The sequence below is a fragment of the Numida meleagris genome, chromosome 7 (assembly GCF_002078875.1).
Source record: "Numida meleagris isolate 19003 breed g44 Domestic line chromosome 7, NumMel1.0, whole genome shotgun sequence".
Classification (NCBI taxonomy): Eukaryota; Metazoa; Chordata; class Aves; order Galliformes; family Numididae; genus Numida; species Numida meleagris.
Genome location: NC_034415.1, coordinates 8,455,764 through 8,480,995, shown reverse-complemented (window position 1 = coordinate 8,480,995; position 25,232 = coordinate 8,455,764). Strand labels below are relative to the sequence as shown.

Below are 25,232 nucleotides of genomic sequence, written 5' to 3'. Positions count from 1 at the left end.
AGAAGCCAAGTTTTAATAAAGTTTCCTTTTCAAGCCACGGAAGTGCAAAGATAAGAAAAGTACCTCTATAATTTAATAGTGTTTTCCCATCACAAGAATGTTCAGAGAATGCTGTGCCGCCACGTTACTACCAAGGGGTGCAGTACTGCCAAATGCGAAAGCTTTCTGCCTGAGTCAGAAGCATACTCCAGTGCACATTCATAGGAATGGTACTTACAAGTGGGAGAACACACGGGTTTAGTACAAAAATACTGTCTCATTTTTCACTGCATGTTGCAGTTTTATCAATTACTTCCCTACACTTAATTAACTCCTTGCTTCATCTTAATGTGATAATGAGAACTTTAATTCAAGCCATATACCACATCAGTGATCCTAACAGCAAAAATAGATTTTATTAAAGTCACCAAAGCCCCATAATCCCTCTGCCTTTTTGTAACAAGCACAGCAGCTGCAACAAGCCAGGAACGTTCCCTGATCGCTACTGAGAACATTAATAAATAAAATTTACTTTGAAATCACAGAGAGTACGCTCTGATGAGTATTTCTCACTTGCTCACGTTTCTGGCAAAAAAAAAAAAAAGCAGCCAAGACGTGGCTATCGGAGCTCTCTGCAGATTCCTTACACTTGTTCAACCGGAGGCCACAGTAGGTCTTTTGTTCTGTGCGATGAACTCACAACTTTTGAACAGCCCACAGCAGAATGTAGTAATCCTTCCTTGGCCTTTCTCTAGGGAGGGGAGCCCTGGAAAAAGGCATACGTTGCAGGCTGCCAATACCGGACAAGAATTTGTACATCAAGGCGCAGCCAGCAGCACGCTCGGCCTTCAACAAGCCAGCTTATCCACCCCAGCAGGAACACTGCCTGTGTGGCAGAATGGCTGGGTAAGGTGAGCAGGGAAGGAAGGCCAACAAGGAAGGTGGGGAGGCAGCCAGCCGCATGACAGGCCTAGCGGCCAGCCCACGGCCTGCAGCTGGTACAGACAGGACTCCCACAATAACCTTCACGGGAGACAGGAAGGGCATGATGCAGATGAGGGAGCATGGGCGGCCCGTTTTGTGATGTTTAAACCCCAGTGAGACGCATCAGCAATAAGATCAGAAGGAACACACTCCTTTCAGCCTGAAGCTCCTCGATTCGGATCTTCCAAATGAACACTGGCAGCCACACATCGCCTCAAATGTGCAGCTATAAATAAGCAGGCAGTAACGCAGCACTGTCCTATTAATGGTCTAGGAGCATTAAAGTCATTCTGTTACTATGAATATGCGATGCCTCAGCCCTGCCAGGGCCAGCCCCTTTGCCTCAGAGGGCCCCATGGTCCCTCCTCCCTCCCATCCACTCATGTCCTCCTGCTCAGAGAGCACCAAGCGAGCTGTCACTGACTGCACTGGCCTCTCACCCAGAGCTATTTCCCTCCTCCATTCACATCCAGAAGGACACATTAACTTGTTAACTCAATAGGTGTTCCATGAAAGCAAGCTCACCACATTATCAAGGCCTGTCTGGGAAGACAAACGCTTGGATGATTAGGCGGTGTTCTCCTCATCCTCAATTCCAGAGTTCAGTTTCAGCCCCAAATTCCTGAAGCTTAAAGTCACTTCCCACTAATTTCAGCTCGCAGGGTGGGAGCATTTTTGTCTCCACGCTCTCCCAGGGGACCAAGGGGAGCTCATGGCCACCTCCACGGACACTCAGCACAGAGCAGCAACTCTGAGCAACATTTATAATGGCTAATAGTACACGTGCAGAGATTATTTTTTAATACGGAAAGGTATTTACTTCTTGGTATGCCCTTCTTTCATTAAGAGCGTGTTTTCACAGTTCGTTTATGGCCGTTTTACTGAGGTCTGCTATCCAAAGGGCCCAGCCACGCAGCTCTGGTACACTGCCCCAGGTATAGGGCCGATCTAGCCATGCAAGGAGTCCATCCAACTCATGGAAATGAAATTTTACCGAAGTCAAACACATCAGGGGAGTGACACAACCGGGAAAAACATTCTCTCCTGGTTCCCACCTCAGAGCTCACGTCATAGGAAAGCTGCGCACCATTAGCAGCGCTCTTCTGTTGCCACCTTGTCAGCCATTATTTACTTACATCTGAATGCTACTGTGAGCAAGAACAAAGATGTCTCTCTTTTAACTGGTTCACCGTTCTGCATTCATACAATCTCCTTCACTTTAATCACATCCATGGGGCACCTTTGCAATTTGTGCCTTTGCATGACTACATGCAGTGCCCACAGATATGGCTGCAAAGAGGTTCCAGGAGTGAGTCCTACCTCCCAAGCACTTTGTGAGTTGGACCTTCCAAATGACTTACAAAAGCATGTTTTGCAGCGTAATTATTCTGCTAAAAGACAAAGGGATCTTTCAGATGTTTTGTTTAAAATTAATTAGTATCTAAGTATTGACTAAAACATTTGAGAATGACTGCTTATTAAGCATAAAACCAGGAAACGGTGAATAACTTCAAGACAAGAAAAATAATATAATAATATAATAAATAACATGATTAAATTCTACACGCTGGACTCTGCCTCTTGTTATATTTGGTCTAAGCTATTAGCCTACTGTAAAAGCCAGCCAAGAATTCTTCAAACCCTGCCAGAGCTAGAAATACTGGCCAGAAATATTTGTCATATCACAGCTCGGTTTCCAAAAAGTAAGATGCTGGACTTCCACAGCCAGGAAAATACAAGGTGCAAAGGACAACAAAAAATGGACTTGTTTAATATTGTTGGAATACATCAGATCAAATGAATCCAAGCGCTCTTAATCCTGTAGGACTGCGGCATGACAAATATACTTCATCTGGAGTCATCAGTCCCCATGAGTCAAATCAGTCTGGAAGATTCGGCCACGCAACTGCTGGATGCTATTCAATTAGTATGAGGCAATGATTTCCAGTACTCAGCAACCAACGCAGCCTTCTCCTTCAGAGAGCTAGACCGTTTTACCTTGGATTAAATTTATTGATTTTTCCACTGTGTATACAGAACAGTGCCATCAGGCAATTTCAGATGAGTTCACTGACCACAATATTAATGGAATTTGCTAATTTTTTTCAAAGCACTCATAAAATACAAAACAACTGCGCCTTACACTTATGTGTCACTGCAGCAGCAGCTTCTGAAATAAATCCATCTCCGAGACAAATATGTTGACAAGGACTCATCCTTAAGATGTTTGCCCTTCATATTCACTTACTGTAGGGTAGAGTACCTTCAGGCACGGCTGATCCTACTCATCTCAGTGAGCCTACCTGTTGCAGTAAGCTCTGCTCCCCAGAGAAGGGTACTGGGAGGAAAGAGCATCTCTCAGAGGCCATACGTAACTCCTTGCTGTTTTACTCAGCCCTCAGACTTTCACTAATCATAGTCAAGATCAGATACCATGTTAGCTACAAACAAAACCTGATTTTTAATCTTGGCAGATGTGCAGATGCTCAGTCTAAAAGCCACGATGGCTGCTGTGAGATCATGATTTTCACCCCTCTGACTTGCAAGCTGTAACGCTCATCCAACCAAATAGCATATTTACCTATACACAGTGAAAAAAAAATGCACTGAAAACTGACTCTGATCGGAATCAGAAGAATACTTTAAAGCAAATCAAGTGTAAACGCTCGATTCTGAAATAAAGATTAAGGAGGAGTTTAGTATTATTTTAAAGAAGACAAGAAAACGCTTAGGCTCAGTTTTGACATCACCTAATGTTAAAGTTCACTAGTTACATGTCTGTGCTAATTGACCAGACTGGCTGAATCTGAGCTTTAACTAACACTGAAGTGTTGTATAACGAAGGCAGTCAGTGCCCTTCATGCCACAGCAATAAAACTTGTTCCCAAAATTCACCCTTGGGCTCTCCATTATGCTTCACAATTTAAGCTTCTATTTTAGAGCAAACATCCATCCTGTGGTATTAGCATTTTCAGAGAAAACCTTTACAAGTCAAGAACATTGTAAACAGTACTTGAAACCTACGGTCCACTGATGTGGAAGCTGGAATGCCGATGCTGTTAACAGTTTGCCTGCCCAGCATTTTGTTAATGGTGTCCACTGCAGACCTAGCTTTGCAGCCCCCATACACTCTCCCTTCGCTGGCAGCTCTCAGTCCTCTCACTGCTCTCCCATGACTTCATTTCTGACAATTTTTTCCTTGCATGAGGCGATGAGCTTGAAGAGAGAGCAGAATAACGATTCAGTATCTCCCACCCCAGTGTTAAGTTCCTCTAAACTCAATTAATCACAGGAACCTCTGGCAGCTCACAATTTGCCAGCAAGATACACCACAGTAATAAGTGATTTCACATTCTGCTTTTGAAGACAAGCTATTAAATTCACATACTGTACTACTTTAATCAAGAATAGTTAATTAAGCTGTTCCCTTGATACAATTTTTTAATCATTCTGCACCAGCCATACATCACTTTTATAGAACTCAGACTGTGGCCATGATGCATGTTTGCAATCTGTCTTTCCAAATTAATCTGTCAGCATTTGTAAACTCAGAGCACATCCAATACATTTTGTCTCTCCAGTAGCTGAGCCAGAAGTTCAGGGAGACCGAGGACTGGATGGGGAGTGATGCTGGAGCATCACTTTGCCAAAGGGTTTCAGTGAAAAGCCAAATGATAAATCCCACTGCAGGTTGTCACCCAACACGATAGCAAGGTCTTCATTATTACTTTAGTGCTTTGTATTTGCTTATCTTTTATTTCCTTGAGTTAACTCAGCTTCATGGTCTATGTCATTGTCATAAAACCAAGTTCAATAACTGCACATTGTAATGATCAACACGCATAATCCCAGGATTTGTAAATACAGGCCATAAAACCACGGAGATCTATAGTGCCAGATTATTAAAATATTAACATATGACAAGAATCTAATGTCTAAATTTATAAGAACAATTTTCTATTGCATTACCTGAGCTCCAGGACAGGCTAACGCAATGCTTTTCATGGAAAAAAACTTCACACACAGCAGCCATGAGAACTAGATTTGAATTTTTTCTGTTCTAAAGCACTCATAGAAGAAGGATATGAAAAAAATGCTATCACTGCTCGGCCATGTGACTTACTCATAAAAAAAAAAAAAAAGAAAGAAAAAGAGTTCTATAAAGTAAACAAGAGAACAAAATGAAAACTTGGTCCAGCTTTCCAAACTGGCACAGGGATCGCCAATAGGGAACACTCAGATACTGTGCTGTGTTCATCTGCTAAATATTTACCCCAGGAAAATAGGGAGCATGGAAGACAGAGAAGATATGGAGAAGAGATGTTCTCCCATCTGGCCTTTTTTGACTGCACATCAAGTCAAACCAAGCCTTTCCTATCCCCATTTAAACATTTTTACTTAGCATTTTTTAAGGGCCAACAAATGAGGTTGATGTAGTAGATCAGGGATTTTCACTCTCAGACTACTTTATGGACTCTATTTATAAAGCTCTGCATCCTTTCTTCTCCATGGAAATGTCACCACGGCATTAATAACATTCAGATTTAGAAGGTGCACAGCTCAGAGCTCAGGCTACAAGCTCGGAGGCAGGAGCCTCACCGAGCGATGGTCTAACATGGGACCCCCAGATCCATCGAGACCCCACCAATCTCCCCCTACATTTGGAGACAAAAGGAGAAGCACGTAAGGTCCCTTATTATTTAAATGAAGACAGGAAAACAATCCATGCCAAGTTTTATTTAAGCAAGCAAACAAGTACAGCCAGAAGAACAGCTTCCATAAAACAACTAAGCCCACGAGGCGTATATGAATCCATTCACTTAAGCCTCTGAATGGGCTGGCAGGGCACAGGCCTTTCATGTGTTTTCCCCATTTAACACTCAGGTTTGTTTCGATAAACTCATAGATGTGGCTATTTACATATGAAGATAGAAAGGTATATTTGGGGATTTTAAGTAGAGGAAAAATCTTTCACAGTAATCGTTAACTGAAAGCATACTGAACTTTAACTAAAGAAACATGTTCTAACACTGAGAAACTTTGATAATTAATCCTCGCCTTAGATGGTTTCAGAAGGAGTTACAAGTCTAATTAGCATTAGCTGAGAAACTGCTCATGTCCTGAAATTCCTGAAACAAAGCACCCACTGCAGACACCTGCCTGCCCGCTGCCCCACAACCAGTAGGGCTGAGCCCTGGCTCGCTGCGCCGAGCCCCAGAACGCTTCTCAGCATTGGCAGTGGCTTGCTGCTGAGGCAAGCTCCCCTCCAAACTCCATGCCTATAACACGGATGAAGACAACAATTGCTCAAATCTCTCTTTTTATTTTGCTTGATTAAAAGAGCACCGGGGCTATTCTTAGAGGAGCTGCAGTGGGCAGGCTGCAGCTAGCAAACGCTTGGCTGGCGGCCAGCCATGGCTCGCTGCAAGGCTGAGCAATGCTAGCTGATGCTGTGCCACAGCACAAGCTCAGTGAAGGATCTCTGCTCGTATCATTGTGTTGCTTTTGTGTTCGAAAAGAGGAGGATGCAGAAAACTAGCTGAATGCACGCCACGCTGTGAACACGCTGTGCTTTGGGAAGAGGTGCCACCATCTCGCGTCTGCCATCCCCGCTCTCACTGTGAGGCTGAAGTCCTGTTTTGTTGCTGAGCGTTTTCAGCAGGAAGGAAATGAGCATAAGCATTACTTCAGAGCTCCCATGCGGATGTTGATCTTTGGAAAAGCTGGGCAGGATGGAGTGGCTTACGGAGACGGGAGCACCAAACCCAGGAACACACAAGCTCCTCAATTTCTGCATCTAGCCAAGCTCTGATAAAAAAAAGGTAAGGTATGTTTTGACTTTGACTCCGGAAAACCATGAAGCAACTTCAGTGAGGCTGGTTGTTTCAGAGCCCAGCCACCTGAAAGGACTGAGCATTTTCTATATTTAACTCAGATTTGCTTGCTAAGGCAACAACTCACTGCGTGCTCCCCAAGCCTAAGACGATCTGGCAAGCACGCAGCATTTTACTGGCTGCAGGATGCTCTGAGCATGTCTCAAATCCTAAAACCATCCCCTGCTGCCATACGTCCCCATATGGCAGCCCCCTCTCCACCACAGCAGCTGCCTTTTACCAAACAGCTAAATGAAGGAAGAAAAGCAAGGGGATGCGGCAGCCTGATGGCACGCTCCCTCCCACGCTCCTCCAGATCATCCCCCACATTGCAGCCGTACATCCTGATACCAAGGGAAGGAAGGCAGTGCACCATGCTCTCCTGTGCCTACATCCTTATTTTCTCCAGTGTTCGCCTTTTATTTTATACTGCCGGATTTGGAAACTTACCCCCAAGTTGCTCTCCTGGCAGCACATGGATCTGGGGCTAAAAGCGCTGGTTTGGATGGAATAGTTTGGAATTACACGGGATTGAAGAGTTGGATTTCTTCACACTGGGTTCACAGAGCAGAACCCCCAATTCTGATTCCCAACTGCTGCCTTCAGGCAGTGCTGTAACACAAGCTGCATTTTCTATTTACATGCATATAGATACGCACAAATACAATATTACTACATCATTAAAAAGCATCGGTTTTGCGTTCCCAGGCACAGCAGATCAGGCAGTTTGTTTACTTGCCTAAATCCGCCCGCCTTTGATGCTATCCCACGGCAAGATCCCACCCGAGATAAGGCAATGAGAAGCAGCACTCAGCGAGCAGGGAGAGCACACAGTGAGTGTGGGAGATGAAAGTGCAGCACCGTGGAGCTGCGTTTCAACTCGAACACTTTCTCTTGCAGGAGCAAGGAGCAAATAATTTAAAGCTGTAGAAAGTTTTCTGCCCGGTGAGAACAAATATCACTTCGGTAAGCTGCATAATGGCCTAGTTCAGTATTGCTTTGCTATCTGTGTAAATTTGTACCTGACATTAGAAAGCATTCGTGTATACACTATATCACTTCATAATGTGCCTATATGTAATCCCAAACTGCATCATCCTCCCTCCACACAGGAGCCTGAATTATAAGCACATATTTCTTTTCATTGACTCTCTTTTCTCTGGGGTTTTATTTTTCTTGTCGATGAAATAGACTTGAACCCTTGAAGGCTATCGTTCTGTCCAGATTCCCATTCTCCTGATCCGATTCTCCCCCTCTGTTGCTTGATGCCAGCCTGCCTACTGCCTGAAATGCAGAAACTCCCCCAGCACACGTCCCCATCTGCTCGCATCCCAGCAGTGACACCGAGGGGACCAAAGCGCCATGCAGATGGGTCATGCAAAGCCTGACCCTGCACGCAAAAGACAGCTCCAGCCTCCAGCCCTCTGCCTAAAAACGGGAGCACAGGCACCAGCTCCAGTCACGGGAGGTTAACAACGCTGCACCAATGCCATCTGTCAGGTATAAAAAACAATGGATGTTTCTTAATTACAAAAAAGAAAAAGAAAAATCCCTTAATATCCTGAAAAATTCCTGAAAAAGGTACATTTACATCCTGCCCCTTCCCTGTCTTGCAGCTTCACCCTTGGGTACAAGGCGACCTGCATTCCCCTAGCTGTGGCTCTGAGCGTGCCGTAACTCAGGCTGAAGAGCTAAAGCCAGCAGGAGCCAGGGAATGGGGCTGGCAAGCTTCCCAGCAGCCATCTCCACATCCCTTTGCCTTGCTCTAGAGAAGGCATCATTACCTTGGGATATTTCTGTAGCCCCAGCACTAGAGCACGGTCCTAGCAAGCCTGAGCTGATCAAATGCCTGTGTCCAGCCTCTGTATTCAAAGAGCACACACAAAAAATCCACTCAAAAGCGTCTGCTCTTGTTTTAAACACTTTCATCTAAAATACCGTCATTTCCTGCACCTCAGATTCCCCACTGGATTGTAAAGGTTTGCTGACTTCATTCACACGCCGTGATGGAACACAACCAAAGCATCGAGCAAGCGCACGCAGAACAACAGCTGAAGCGGTGAAAAATGTTCCTGCTCAGCGGGAGCGAACGTTTCCCTCCCAGGTGCCGAGCAAAATGCCGCGCTCCCGCTGGCAAAAGCAGTGAATATTGAAAACATTCAAAACAGCAATTCATTCTCATTCGGTACACAACCCATTGTCTCATCCTGAAAGATCTGTGTAATAATTAGCGCTCTCCTGCTACAGCTCTTATTCCTGCCAGTACTTCTCATTCTGGGTTCTACTGCAAGCTGCTTCTCTTACTGAACAGCGCAGAGGAGCGAAAAGAGAACAGACTAAAAATAATTCAGGCGATGAATACAGTCTCGTATGGATCGGATATTGGAAAATATTTGCGTTGTTTTCCTAAGAAAGGAGATGACAGCAGCTCCTCATGCAGAGGCCCTCCAGAGCCCAGGCCTGCCCCCGCAGCTCTGTGGCTGCAGGAGACGCCCCGTTCCTTCCCTGTCACTCACGGGGATGCACTAATCCCACCCCAGAGAGACATCTAGCACGGACACGAGGCCTGCTCCGTGCTGGACAGCTGGGAGGTGTCATCTGTTCCGCTGTGTTTCAGATCAGGCTGTCGCCAACCTCAGAACGCACCGTAAGCAGCCTGCCCTCTAAAAGCGTGAACAAACCCCTTCCTTTTGGAGCTGCCCGTCCTCGCTTTCAAGTTTGAGCTTGTCTTCATACACATTCCATCACAGCTCTGTGTGAGCGGGACGCGCTCCCGCTACTGGAACCACCTCACAGCTGTCCTTCAGGCCAGAGGATGCGAGTGATGATGGATGCAGGATGAAGGCAGGAGGGAAAACACAGAGAGAAGGAAGCACCTGTGGAGGAGCCCAGCACTGCAGAGCACTGTGCCCTGCAGAAGGGGCACGGGATCCTTAAGGCACAGCACACAACAGCCCACGAGACCCACCTGGCTGGCGTCTACCTCTTGTCCTTAAAGACACTGGCTGCGTGCATTCACAAAAGAAAACACTTTTTCAGCCACAAATAGCAGACATGCTACCAACAAGGTCCCCCAAACAGGTACTGACTGTGAGAAGAATGTGCCTGAAACCAACACTTCACGTCCCACCCCTCAGAGGGCACCAGCTCGGCTTCAGTAAAACAAAACCAACATATTCAGTTTGGGGCCTGAGTCTGAATGAGCACATCCCAGCTGTCAGCCCCCTAACTTTCTCCTCCAGGTGCAGAGCTGTATTCAAACCGAAACTGAGAGACTGTTAAATTCTTCAAGGAAAGCTCAGAGACCCTCAAGCTCTCAAAGATAAAGAATGTCAGCTCTAAAAAAAAAAACAGCAAAAGGTTTCTAGCCCTTAAGAGCATAGAAGACAGACCGAGAACTTCCCGAACTTTATGTCTAATGTGTTTAAACAACCAACTTCACCTGTAATCTATGTATTCTGCCAGCTGACCGATGGCCGAGTGGCTGATGTTGGTGGTGGGGGGGGTTGGAGCACACAAGAGGCCACTGGGGCAGCAGTGTCCATCTCTACACTTCTCCCCAGAGATCATCATTGAATTTTTCTGTCCAAAACATACACGCCACAGCCACAGCCTTGATGCAGCAGACAACCTCGAGCACAAGGACGCTGACAATGAAAGGAGATGAGAAACAGTCATATCCTTGCGGGCGATGCCTGAAGATACAGATATTCCACCCATTCAAATGATATAAATATGGTCAAACATGGCCCATACAGAAAACAAGCAGCTTCAGCAACTGATGGGAACACCTCCGTGGGATCACAAACACGTCGCTGGAGATTTCTGTCTGACCCAGCAAGAGCAAAACGTACCCTGGGCATTAGGACTCGACTGGTTTTTTTCCTAGCAAACATCAGTAGGACTGCAATGACACGCTGCGTTGGGACATCGTTATTTTAATATGCTTATATAGAAATGTAATTATATTTTTTTAAGCTTTCTATTTTAAAATCACGTCCTGATAAAATGTCTCATTTCACATCTCAACAGAATACGATGTGGCTTAGTTAACAGAGAGTGGAGGCCGAAATACAGACTAGTCTGAAGCAACGTACCTGGAACATACTTTGTTTTAATATACATATATTTTTCTATGTTTTAATTACATATTTGTTTTAATATTGCTTCTGATTTACTAAAGATATTAATAGCATCAACTTATTTTCTAGATTTTCAGAAATCAGATACTAAAGGAAAAATTAATACCTCTTCCATCAAAAATTTTTATGGGATCCAGAGGAAATTAAGAGTTATTGCGATCATTTACTTTGATCTCTATATAACATGCAATGACCCATAAATGAAATGAGCTCAAACTGACACAAATTCATTAAAAGAAACCATTCTTTGAAGAACATCACTGCAAATATTAACTGAAAAAGGCAACTGGGATAAAAGCTAATTGCATGGTGTTTAAAGTAAGATTCCAGTAACAACATTCCTTCCATGCACTGCTAAATCAGCTCCAAATGCCCTTCTTCCAAAAACACTGGAGTAGCAGGCTCATGAAAACTGAAATGTGTCATTACTTCCTTCTTTACGACCGCTATCGATAGCACAGCATTCGTCTAGAACGTGAAATTTTGCAGAAGTCCAAAGGGTGACTTGAAAATTGTAGTTTCCCTGGGGAATGGAGAAGGCAAACTGGGAGCACGCACAGCGCTGAATGCCCTGGTCCAGATTCTACCAATGCAGACTGCAGGAAAACGTACCCAAAAAGCAACCGCGTCCTCCCGCAGGAAGTTCTGGGGTAACACTTCCCCTGGGCTTGGTGCTACCCATGGCTTGCCTTGCCCAAGTGCAGCGTCCAGGGGCTATGCCTGGGGGAAAGGCGCTGCCTCCTTCACCCCAGTGCGACCCTTGCCCCCTGCAGCTGAAAGGAGCTTGGCTCTATGCTCAGCACTCCTTCACTGAGTTACTTTTGCATTTTAATTCCTGGCTTTCACTTTCTTATTTTGCAGTAGCTTCTTTTGTTCCGTGTTGTTTTCTGTAAACTCAAGGCAGGAATGGCCTGAATGCAGCATCCTCGAGCAGCCTCTGTGGCCTGCCTGCACAGACCCCCGTTGGGGTAGGAGGATTTGGCTGCTGCAGCATCCAGGATTTCTCTGCTTGAGGGAAAATGTGGCGGGGAGCAGCCCTGCTTTGTGTCCCACAACTTTTCCACTCCCTTTTCCAGCTCCCACGACTGCAGGAGATGCTGACAGAGCAAGGGCTGGGTGCCACAGCAGCCTGTGAGCAACTCTGCCATGCTACCAAGTCATCAGTACTGCTCACTTTGCCCTTTTATTATTATTACACTCCCAGAACAGCTCTCACCCCCTGTAAATGATGTTTCAATGTTTTTCTCCCCAGAATCATCCAATTTGTCCGCATGCTTTTGTGCCCAAATCTCAACTCAATAGCCCTTAACATCTTCAGGAGTTTTGTTGAACGGAGGCCTCACATCTGGAAAGAATGGAGGAGAAAGGAAAACAGGGCAGAGAAGCTAACAGTCGCTTCTGCCTAGGCAGACAGACACACAGACATCCATCCCTGACAGCGGACAAGGAACCAAACCCATGCAATTGCTGCAGCAGTGCAGGATGGTGGGGTCTGCTGGCTGCTGCTCCTGGCCACTGCTAGCCAAGCAAACCAGGGCTTAACACAGCCCCCAACTCCAGGGCAGACAGAAACTAAAGAAGCCTCTTCCTGCTAGGGATGGAGGCCTGTGGTCTCAGGCGTTTCTGGTTCAGCTCCCCCGATAAGCAGAGTGCGATGGGAGTTCCCTTCACAATGTTACCGTTGCAAAGCGGCTTCAAATAAATCATTAGGAAACCCACAGCCTGAAATCTTGATGCTATAGTATACACGAAGATGATGCTAATTTCATTTTTTATAAAGCTCTTTGGCAATGTACTGTGATTAATATATAGCCTTACACGTTTCAAACACAGCAATTCCAAGCCTGTCTAGAAACAATAAGCAGCAGTGGAGTGCAACACTTTAAAATACCAAACTAATCGTATTATATACTTACATTTGCAGAGCCATCTGTGTGTTTTTTTGTTTTTTTTACATATGTAGACAGAAAAACACCATAAATATCCCCAATAAATTTAACCACAGAGAGTAGTAGCTTTTATATAGATAGATTGGGGAACTTGGGAATAGAATTAAAGCGATGCTTCCCTAAATCAGTCAGGAATTGAGGCATGTGTCAATATTGGCATCACGTCTCACAAGATGTTTATCTGACTGATGGATCTGTGAGACATATTTTGCACAGCTAATTAAATATTTATATTAGGCACAGCATATTCACTTTTGTGTATAGTTACTAAAGTTGCTTCATCTACCCTTTTCTGCCAGGCTTTTAATTCCATACGCTTCATCTGTCAGGTACTACGGTCTACTTCTAACACATCACTGCAGAAGATGGTACTGGCATCGAAGACAGACCTACAGACACTGAGGCTGTGCAGTACTGAATATTACAAAGCTGAACGCTAAACGGAGAACAGCAGCTGGCTGGAGAAGCTCGAGACACTGGAAATAACAGTGTACACAAGGCTGACAAAAAGTACATCTGCAAGTGAGTTGAGTGGAAGTTTATACTTACTGGAAGGAAAATGCAAAGTGTTAGGCTTGTATTATTGAAGGTGGAGCGAGAGAGAGCAAGCACAACACAGAGGGGCAATTTTCTTCCAGCTCCAACAGGAATCCGTCTCAAGCTCCATCCACCATGCAGTTTCACTACCGAGCTCCAGGACAACAGAGCATTATGCCCAATAGTTCTGAGGGCTGCATAACAAAACACAGAAGCTCCAACAGGTAGGAGCCTTTTGTGGCGTGACAGATGAGGAAACAGTTCCTCTTAGTAAAAGGTACAAAAGCATCCAAGAACTGAAATGTGATAAATACTGAGTCAACCGTCTAACACAAAAAAAAAGTTAGATATTTGATGTTTTCAGAGGCCTCTGCACTAGTGCAAAGAGTCTCAAAGGAAAACTGATACTCATCGCGTTGCTGCTTGAATACAGCACATCTTATCTTAGCTTATTCTGCAATAGAATTTTACAATGGAAAACTATCAGTGCTCCAATAGGACGGCGATGAGGATAATTAAATTAGTCCTATGATGAATGTTAAATAGGCTGTTATGACCGTGCTTCGTATATTTAATATGATGCTGTAGAACGAAACATTAAGTCCTTTCTAAACAAAAAAAAAATAGGCCTTTAGAAATAGTAAAAATGTGTTATTTATTTCTGCTTGTATTTTTTAGAATAGATTTAGCTCTTTAAAATATTGATACTTGCTGATTTTTAGCATTTTTGCTCTTCAAGGTAATGAAATAGCCACAATCAGCTTTTGCTTGCATTCAAAGCCAGAAGAAAACCCCAGATCTGAGTAAGAAACCCAAAGTTGGTAAAAATCTTTAGTTTGGATTACGGCTAACATAAAAGCCTTGAACTCTTTTCAGTACTGCACAAGCAACCCATACTGCCCTCAAAATTATGGGGGACCACATGAAGGCCAGGAAGATGCTGGAGCTCGCCTCTGGCCCAGCAGTGAGGCAGCCCCTGTCCCCATCAGTCCCCAACCCCACAAGCCCCCAGGCAGACCCTGCTGGCATGCCCTAGAACACGCTCACCGCTTCCCCCACACCATGACATCCCATGAGCAAATCAGCCCAATATCCTTTCTCTTCAGCCAGCACTGGAGACATCCCAGCAGCAAGTGAAGAAAAGCAAAAATGACCTAGGGTAAAGCAGTGAATAAGAAACAAGCTCCATTTTTCTTCTTAAATTTTTTTTTTCCTGTGGAGAACCTACATTTTAATTCAGTGAGGTCTTTCGTTCTGCCAGAGTGTTTCTTCACGTGGAGCATCTTCTGCTCTGCCTGGCATGCAGCCCTAGCACGGCCATGCCCGCTGTGGCTCTGTCTGCACAGTATTTGTGTCACAGTGTCAGCCTTGCTCCAATTGGGAGCCCTGATTACACCTCAGGTGGAAGGATGATGCTGGATGATGCCCCAGCAATGGAGCTTTGTGCAGCCCCCACTACCAGCTCCACATGGGACAACACCATCTCGTCCGGGCCCCGCTTTGGTAGGAGATGTAAGTTAGCAGCCCTGCGACAAGAGTGGAACGTGGAATTAAGGAGAGAGGGAGGAGGGAAGAGGGCTGGCTGATTCTCCCACCGCCTTTCCTTGTTCCGAACATTTCTGTTGCCTGGAAATGTCTGACGAGAAGATGGGATTATGTAAGTGCTTGCCAGCTTTTCACACGTTAAACTAAAGCCTGAGTGATGGGTAGCTTAACCCATCCTCTAGGCAGTGAACTGAACATGTTTACTAAGGAGCAGCGAAACGCCCTTAAAAACCCAGGAAGGATGAGGACTTGACAATTCCCAGGATTAAGAGCTGCATACATTTACAGTCGGTGTAATCTCCTTATAGTAAGATGAGGAAGAGGAAAATAAAGCCTTTTTGGTTTCAAGAGGGTTTTTGTTTTTAAGTATATACAACCTGCCTGACTGAAGACTTGCCCACATTATTCTCTTTTTTTCCCAGCAGATAGGACAGACAAGAAAGCTGTACTAGCTCTCCAGCCCCACATTAAGTTACACTTTCCACCAAACCCACCGCTCTCATCAAGCATCAATAATAAAACAATAAGCACCGTGCTGTAGAAACGTCCCTTGCTAAATTTCATCAGGCTAACACTTCAGTGCTGCCAGAAAGCAGACACCAATCAAAGCACAAAACATCAGCATGTGCAGTGTCACCTCAGCAGACCTATGCCTTCCTGAACTCTTTCTGGTTGCCATTCAAGTGGCATTTAACCTTCTGCCAAAACCCTCAAGGAGCTGAAATTTTGAAGCTGGTAGGCTTTTTCCACTTTTTTTTTTCCCCCAAAAATGAGGGCTGTTCAACAGAAAAAAAGAAAAAAAAAAAAAGGAAAAAATGAGCACAACAAAGCAGCGGGTCTCTAAAATGAGCAAAAAATCTCACTGTCACACTTCTCCCAGCTCAAAACAAAGGTGCTTACATTGCAGTCGTGCTGAGGGCACTGCGGATGCTACTAGGAAAGGTGATGTTCTCAGCAGTGCTTACTAAAACATTCCCAGCACCCTACTGCAAGCTGAAGTTGTGCCATCCACTGGAGCGCCAGCAACGCAACGCTGCAGGTAGCAAAGGGATAATCTGGAGAGCAAAGCAGAAATCACTTTGTGTGCTGCTCAAGCACCTGCGTTAGGATATTACCCAGCAAAATAAACTGCTGCACAGTGCAAGAAGACACGTGTAGCTGTTTTGTACTGCAAGCACGTGTATCTAGAAGAGGGATGGAAGGCATCCAGACTGCCTGGAGCTTGCTCACGCTCCTCCACGCATCTTCAGCAAAAGAAAAATTCGTGGTGGCCTTTTGTCCAGCTTTCCACTGATGGCAAAAAGCAAATCTCGAGCTGGGGATAATGGTTACTGGTCCATCACAATCTGCTGTTGATGCTCCCCCTTTGGTCTTACGGATGGGGAGGGGAGGAAAAACAATCCTACGTGAAGAAAGCTGCAAAGAATGAGTGGAACCAGACGTGGAATTCCATACACAACTATTACTGTGAAATGTCTTCAAAAATTTGAACTGGGTGAAGCCCCAGCTAGTCCATTACAAAACCTATACTCCTCCAGCTTTAGAAGAGGGGAAATGACTTCTGAGAAACGCCAGAGGTGACTCAGCCATGACTTAAGCCACCTCAGTGGCATCCCAGCTATTTCTAGTGGTACTGAGCTGGCATCTCCTTTCGGACCGTGGGACGGTGAGAACACAACACATGCAAAATGATACTTGCAGCTGCCCTGCTGTGAATGTACTGCTTTTCCAACTTCGAACGGTGAATTTTAAAATACGTAAAACCATGAAGCACAGAGCAAATAACATCTACTTAAATAGGTCATTTTAGCATGGCAGGGTGCTGCCGTTTTACCACCAACTCGTTTGCAAGACAGACACACATATTTCAAACCATATATATTTATATCCGCAAAGGAGGCGAGTGTCATCATGGAAGCACTGCCTGCAAGACCAGGCAGAGCCTAATTCAGAAAGACAAGCAGGAAGCAAAGTCATATTTCACACTGTCCACATGATGTTCACAGACAGGTATGGCTCTGTCAGGAAAGTCCTCTTGCTGCGTGTAAGCTGCAGTCTGAATGTGCTGCATGTCGCATATTTCATTACAAAAGCACAGCCACGTTATTTCATTAGAGAAGTGATAAGTTCAATCCTTACCAAGTTTTCTTGGTTCCTGGCTGCTATTTTCTGATCATCTTCTCCCCCATTTTTCATGTATTTGACCTCTTCCACTGGTTTGATCCTATACTCATCTGAGCACCAAGAAAAAAAAAAAAAAGAAAAAAAAGTTTTGAACCAGTGTAGTTCAGCAACCGTGAAAAAAGAAAAACCTGAAACCAGAACAGCTGACTAGAGAAGGGCCTCATTTAGCAAGGCAACTAAAACCCACATGTCTGTAGTTTCAAAGGCTCCAACGGGACTGCTATCAAGGACGTTTCTGGCTGAAGCTTCAGTTCTGGCCTCCAGAAATGGGTGGGCAGCTCTCCTGCCTGGCCCTGTAAAGAATGGATACTGGGTATATGAGAGGACACACTCTTCCCAGTCTCCCTAGTTTTCTGTAGAGATCGTTTGAATACAGAGAAGCTCTTGGCTCCTGCAGCCTCCCAGGTCTTTCACTGGCAGTGGGCAAGCAAGCAACACACATAGCTACGACGCAGAGGCTGCTCCTGTATGTTCTTTGCATTAAAAAAAAAAAAACAAGCAATGCTGTGAAAGGCAAATTAAAAATTAGGTTACAATCTAGAAAATAAAACCCACCCCCAAACTGCATTTTTTCCCATCATTTTTCCTGCACTGTTTTAATGAACTAAAAGGCATCCCACGACAGATAGCATGCTCCCAGACAGCCCTCTTCCCCCACAACCATTTTTCCCCGCACGTGCAAGTTACTCTAGAAGAGATCCTACATGAAAATAAGGAAACAGAGAAGTAAGACTCCTGCTTCGCCCTTACTATTCTATCAGCTACACGCTTCAGCTTTTCAAAGACTGAATTCCCAGCCCCACTGCCAGTCCTGCAATGTCATTTTTACCTGCGGATGCCAACAGCATCACTCAAAGTTGAATCATGGGCTTTTCTTTAGTGGGACACGACATTCCCACACTCCTGAGGATTTTGGGAAAAGCGATTCTTCGCTTCTTTTCCCTCGAGTTCAGGCCCCCAGTGCTTGCAGTACCAACAGGGAGCTATGAGGGTTTTTTGCTTGGGTTATTTGGGCAGCAAGCCAACCCACAGGAAAGGTGCCTGGAGCTCTGGGACCCCGCTCCTCCCACCAGGACATACCATGCAGAAGAGAAACGGGGATTGTATCCCCAGGAAGCATATCGATGCACAATGAAATGAGATACAGAACACTGTGAATAAAAGACAAAACCTAGGCTAATGGAAAGAAAGCATGCAAAACTTATTAATGGGGTTTTCAACCCATTCCTTGGGTTCTCAAGCAATTTATCCCTTGCTATGGGAAAAACACAAGGCAAATGGATTTTCCTGGGTTTAATGTATTTAAACAAAAAAAATAAAAGCACTCCTTAGGAATCTTGCTTTCAGGAAACTATGAACCAAGGAGTGTATGTTAAACAAGCCTGCCTTTGAAAAAGGTACAAGCAGGTTTTGCATTCAGCCTAGTAAATATCTTTTTTGAATATAATCAAAAATATTATTACAGAGCTGAAATAAAACCACAAATTTATCAAATAGCAGCATTTCAAATGCAGACTCAAAACAGATGTAAGAATTTAAAACACACTGGAAGAACATGAATTAAGAATTACTAGATCGGTATACGTGAGCACGTTTGCTGAACCTTTTGCTTTTTAAAATGGAATGTAGGCAGTCAGAAGGTGACAATTCATAAAACCAAAAGCCTGAACATGAGATGTGCTTGACTGACTGTAGTATCTGTATCTAACTTATGTTCTTCAGCAGGGAACATCCTGAATTGTGTAGGGTTTATAAAGAGAATAGATGTTGGAGAAACTGGACGGAGTCAGACCAGGAGAGGGCGAGGATTACCAGGTGCACACCAGACATTTAAGGGATTTATTGCATAATTTGCACAGGTAACTAACAGCGTGGATTAGCACATGTGCTTTTGCCTCACACTTATCAATCCAATAACTATTCAGTTATCTGTGCAGCGTAGCCCAGCTGCCATGACTCTTCTCCCTACCTTAGGAACCTGCAGGAAAAGTGCAGATGCCTGGATCAGCCCTGAGACACTCAGCAGCAAGCTTCCCAAAAATGAAACAGTCACTTTTCATCACATTCCTAGGACAAGCTGAATAAACCATGTCAACTCGCAAGTCTTACTTCAGGGAAACCCGCCTTCCCGTTGAGAGAACACAAATGATCAGGCCAAAGTTTACACACGCTTCTGTAAACACTGGTGACATTTGTCTTTGAACAGAAAGTGTCTCACAAGCTTACATTCAGCTATTATATAGCACGGGTTCGGGCATTAGAAATCCCTACCTGCATCTCCAAAGGGATATAAACTTGCCAAAATCTAAAGCTGACAATCTGCCTTAAAAGCTGAGCGGCAAGCTCTGGGGGATGAGGCACATGAAGAAAGCAGCAGGCATACTTTAATGCCTAAATACGTTATGAACAGGCCGGAGTGCCATGCAGCAAGCAGCTCCACCAAACCCAGGTGTTTTGAGCAAGCAGTGCACGTACCAAGAGCAAAGAAGCACAGCAGGGGCCTGCAGGAGGTGACCATCCTGAATGGGAGCAAGAAGAGAGGACTGGGCCATGATCAACTGCTGCGTCACGTGCACACAGAGATGGACAGAATGATCAGCACTGCGAAGTTTGAAGCAATCTTATTATTCATAAGCTCTTGTAAGTTCTTACCACAGGAAAAATATTTTCCTTGGAATAGTGAGCACAGATACAACACACTGGCATTGTTTTCTCACACTGAGTAGTCACCTGATGGAGGTAGGTGTAAATAGATATGATTCCACGTTTGAAGGGAGAAAAACCTGCTAATTAAACTGACCCCAAAAGAAAAAGGAGGACATGCAGGTGACTACAAGCCCTACAGCTTCCAAGGCACAGACAGGGACTGCTGGAAACATCCACATGCAGAACTATCCAAAGTATTGAGAAGAAAACCCATCTCTGATTAATGTCAATGGCCACTGAACTAAGTTCCTTCAATGCTCAGAGCTACCTGAATCTCCACTGAAATGCTGGCATTTATACATGCAACCCTCTTCCTACCTGATGAGAAACACTAACTTCTGCTTGCATCTCCCTCTGGCATTTACAGAGGCATTATCCTTTGTGTTTACGTGGAACTTCCTTAATTTTCTGGATCAAGCTAACCTCTAACACTTTTATGAGCTCCTCACAAATCTCTTTGAGCAGGGATCTGACATGGGAAATGCAGAACAAGCCCTGAAAGCAATGGGATGAGTCAATGCTGAGCCCTTTCCCAGCCATTTATGCTGACTGCAACGAGCCTTTTAGCAACCAAAGGGATGCCAAGCCAGGGGAGAAGGCGGTACCCAGCAGCTTGGCTAGCTAGGACATTGCTAGTGAGTGAAACAGAGAAGAAATGAGTCTGACAAATAACACCACATATAGGGCTATATCCATTATTTCATACGTACTAAACATAGCAATTAAATTCAATTAAGTATTTCACAAAGACAGGTCGTGCACTATATATGTTACTATTGCAAGGGCAGAGCTATGTACAGGCTTTTTTGACCAGCTGATGGTAACATTTACCCTCTCTAGATAAGACATACGTAAGATACTCAGAAGCGTGCTCAGAAGTCAAGAATCCTGCGATATTGATGAGATTGTTCTTGCTCTGAAGTTTCTGTCAGGATAGAAGCAAAGTAAATGCAAAAGAACAGATGTTTAAGTAGCAGACAGACCCAGAAATGCATCACTGGGGTATGGTCATTAATGGCTTTAAAATAATACGAAAATTACATTAAAGATGGCTTGGAGAAATGGGCCCCTGATGCCTTCCCTACAGGTAACACCTGTGGTATCAGCTAAAACTGCTCACCAGGTTTTGCTTCATCAGGTAGGGGTGCATCTGCAATTGAAGTAAAGGACCTTCTGATTTTTACCTTTGGATTTCTATTGAAGTCAGTACAGCATTTTGAGATACGCTGGCCTGAGCGACCAGAAACCAATCCAGAGAAATCCTGAAGTGTTAATTAGATCCCACCTGACCTCAATCAAATCTGACAGTCAAACGAGACGTTGAAAGCAGTATGAAGTTCAGGATAAAGGAAATTGCACAGAGTTCTGTGCACGTTTACCTTGCTCTATCTTGCCAACCCCTTGTACCTTTTTCCTACGTACATCAAAATGGACAGAAGTGAAACGTCTTTATGCCTCTTTCACGTGCAAAACTAAACATCAAGTAGTGAATACAATGAAAATTTTAGGATGCTAGCCCTCAGAGCATGGTATAATATGTATAAAGAGTAGTAAATCTGCACACTTCTCTCAAACATATGAATAATTATATATTAATATATAGAGAGAAAACTACTGTCTTTCAGTGTGCAGTTTATTATATGAAAAGAGAGGATTTGCAGCAACTCAAATGGGAATGTTCTTACAGAGCTACCACAGCAAATGCTGCACTGAAGCAAAGCAGTCTCACTGAATCAGAAGAAAAATAACATGAATGAACAACAAATTAAAACCAGAAATACTGTCAAGCGTAACGTCCGCCATAAAAACCGTCAGATGACAGAAACCAGAAAGCAGCAGCATCCCTAACACAGAGCTCCTCGGAAGGGTGATGAAAAGAAGAATTTTTAAGTTGAATACGCTGCAAAAATTCTCAGTAGGCAAATCTTATGAATGAAGATCTCCATCTGGAAGCAGATCATTCTGCACAAACATGTCACCCAGTTGCCATGGAAATGTGACAAAGAGAAACAGCACTCATTAATAACAATTTCAGTGATAAACGAGCGGATCAACTTATAATATTGAACCAATTACTAGAGGGGGAAGGAGGGGAAAAACCTCAAAAAAATCCTTTTGGCTGTTCCTATGAGAAACATTTCCCTGGCACTTCCAGACATCGCTGCAAGTGCCATTACCACAGCAACATGGGCTGTGAGGCTATTTCTGGCTCCGTTTAAAATAAATAAATAAGCACCACAGAAACACCAAACCCAAGCACAAGGCATATACTTAGACCTGAGACTTCTGGAGAAACCTTTTGTTGATCAGAAGTTCCTCAGATCCACCAGTGCCCGGGCAATCCATCATCCTGCTGATGGTGCTGCTTGCGCTAACACAGACTAAATGGAAAAAATCACTTTGGAAGTGTGCCAACCTAGTTTGCTCAAAGGTCTCTATGAAAACGTTCACCCAGGTTTCCAAAATGAAGTTACTTGTACCTGAACCCAACGTGCAACCAGCCACTGCTGGAGGCTGAGGGCCCCCACACATGCTGGAAGGAGCTGGCCCTGAAGGAAGGCAGGACAGGGGCTGCTCTGTGTGAGCTTTCTTGGAGCAGTTCCTTCTACAGCCCCGTACGATATCTAGCACTTCAGAGAACACCAGCTCCCTCAAGGGCGATGCCTGCTTGAAACTGAACTGGAAAGTTTCAGCAAATTCCCTTCTACTTCACCAGACTACCCCTTTCCAGGCCCAACTCATGACAGCTTTCAACACTGTTCTTCCTGCGCTGACGAGTTAGACAGAAGCACGGTTCCATTAACTTGAGCAGACTTTATCTTGATTTTTTGCTTCTGTAAAAACACAAAAAAAACTCACATACCTCATCCTTCATTATAGCACAGCCACTAGCTTCCAGTGATGCAAAGTGCTTGCAGCTCTTGCTCCTTTTTGGCATCCCTGTCCTCTAACACATAACGGCGCGGGCTGACTTCTGCCTGGGGGAGGATGCAGCGTTCTGCCAGCTGCGATGCTGGTGCTGAGCGAGTGCCTCAGCGTATGCACCTTGGGTTTTCCAATTGCTTTTAGCCCCTGATCTAACAGGGACAGCTGATTATGAAGTTATAATTTAGCTCCCTTGTTTCCATTGGGCCAATTTTCAAATCCAATACGCAGCTTGCAAAGAGATCAAGTGCTGTATGCAGACCATGGGAACGCAACTCATCACTTGGTTTCTTCGTGACCAAAAAGCTCCTCCAGTTATTCTACACTTGGACTAGCATGCAGTCCAAGTACTATAAACACCAGTAGGGTTATGCAGCACTTTCTATCACATTATGCATAAAGCATCGTGTTAAGCAATTTTCCACCACGGAAAGGTGCCCTGGCCTGCTGCAGTGCCTTATGTCTGCTAGGTCTCTGACAGAGATATGGCAGAGAAGAATTCAGCAGGGAAAGTAATTTTTAAGTTAATTGTGGCTTGGGGAGAATCAGACATCTTAACATCTCCTTGATCCCATGGAGGAAAGAAAGGCTCTGCTGTGCTCTGGTTCACTCACGCTCACAGATAAAAGGGCAGGGATGCTCCTGAGGAGTTCCAGCAGAGACACAACCAACGTCCAGCGGCCAGATTTCTGCATCTTTTCAACAATTTGTAGGATAAATTCATTCTAGGAAGTTAAATTGCACAAATGGCCAACAGCACGCCTTGTCCAGTTACCAAACAAGCTATCCCCAGATCTTTTAAAGACCCATTTGTGTTTCAGACCCGAGGAAACTCTATACATAAGTTGGTATTGGAAGAACAGTCACAAGACAGTATAAAGACTGTTGTGCACTTTGCATAACTAAGCAACCAAATGACAGTTTAGATGCTGTGCATGCATAAATCTCTTTCAGCTATGCAGTTTTTCTATAGTTTAAATGTACAACTCAAACACATATATAAATGTTTTCATGTAATCCATTTGTAACTTTGAGCTAGATGCAAGCTTGTTCTAAGGAAGAGATTATAACCATGGTGCTCTGCAGGAAGGATACTCAGTAAATGTAATTATCTAGCCCACTAAAAAGATCAAATTGAGAAATGAAACAGGAGAGGAAACAAGCAGCAGAAAGATATTAGAGGAACAGACGGCAGGAAAGCAAAGGATTGCTGCCTTGAGAAATACTGCTATTTAGGTGAAATCATCAGGCAGGTTTTTGGGTACAGGCTGCTACTTTCTGTTAGGGCATCCCCAGACCACAGCGCTGGAGTAGCACAGGAATGACCCAGGGAAGGTCTTGGGGCATTATCCCACAGGAGCTGAAAACTCAGCAGTCCACCTCCAATCATTCCTTACATGTAAACCCCATAAGCGTATTTGGAGGCTGGCAAGACCAAGCAAATGGTGTGACCCTGCCCTAAGGAAAACACTCAGCACCACTCAAACTGCAGAAGATTATGGAGCAGAGAAAGGGAGAGAAAAAAAAAGAGAAGATGAGCAGCCAAGGAGCTAACCTTGGAATGTAACAAACCACAACACAAGAAGGGCTAAAACCCTCCCTACCCCATTTTGAACCACAGCCCAGATGCACAGAGCACAAAGAAACCCCCAAGTTTGTGAACAGATTTTCCAATGCACCCTTCTACTCCAGCAGCTTTCAAAGCCCTTTGTGAGCACTGAGCAAAACCTTACCAAAATCCTGACAGGTTGGCACTGCCTTCCTTCTACAGGTGAGAACCACAGCCCTGGTGATTAAACAACTCAGAGGTTGCAGCAGTTCAGAAACAGGGAAACACGGCTGGGTAACATCTGTACGCCTTACACAAGGAAGCTTCCCAGGGAGCAGCAATCCAATTACAAGACACAAGCCTTGCACACTTGTAGCCCTGGTCCTTACAGCCCTTCCAGTGCCTCAGCTGCTGCAGAAACCAACTTATGAAATACAGCATGGGTTTCCAGATGCAAGAGATCTAAAAGTTAATTGAGTTACTTTACTTGCAGGTCATCCGAAGAGCTAAAAATTAACCCGCAGCAAAGATTAATATTTTATCTTGGCTACGATGTTCGGAGTTAATTTCCTGTCTCTGAAAGGTGCCCACTTCCACCAGCAGCATCCACATTGTGAGGACCAGCCGTGTGGCACCAAAGCCACAGGGTACAGCATCCAACAGGTGGTGACAACGAAGGGGACACCCTAGGGAACATAACCAGGCAAGACTGGGATAACATCATAGAAGAAAATACCGTTAAGGGCAGAAAAGATCTCAAGAATCACCAGGTCCTACTGTTAAACCTAGCACTGCCACGCCTACCGCGTGTCCCTGAAATGCAGGCAACGTCAACGAATACAAATAGCAGTGCAATGTA

The 25,232-nt window shown here is 44.6% G+C and overlaps 1 protein-coding gene across 1 annotated transcript in view; it reads right to left on the bottom strand.

Moving 5' to 3' along the window:
- Positions 1-25,232, bottom strand: part of C7H1orf21 (chromosome 7 C1orf21 homolog) — a 77,333-nt gene that overhangs the window by 16,843 nt on the left and 35,258 nt on the right. The window contains exon 4 of the mRNA XM_021405559.1: positions 17,149-17,243. Within this exon, the coding sequence (XP_021261234.1) occupies positions 17,149-17,243 (95 nt within the window). The remainder of the gene's footprint in view (positions 1-17,148; positions 17,244-25,232) is intronic.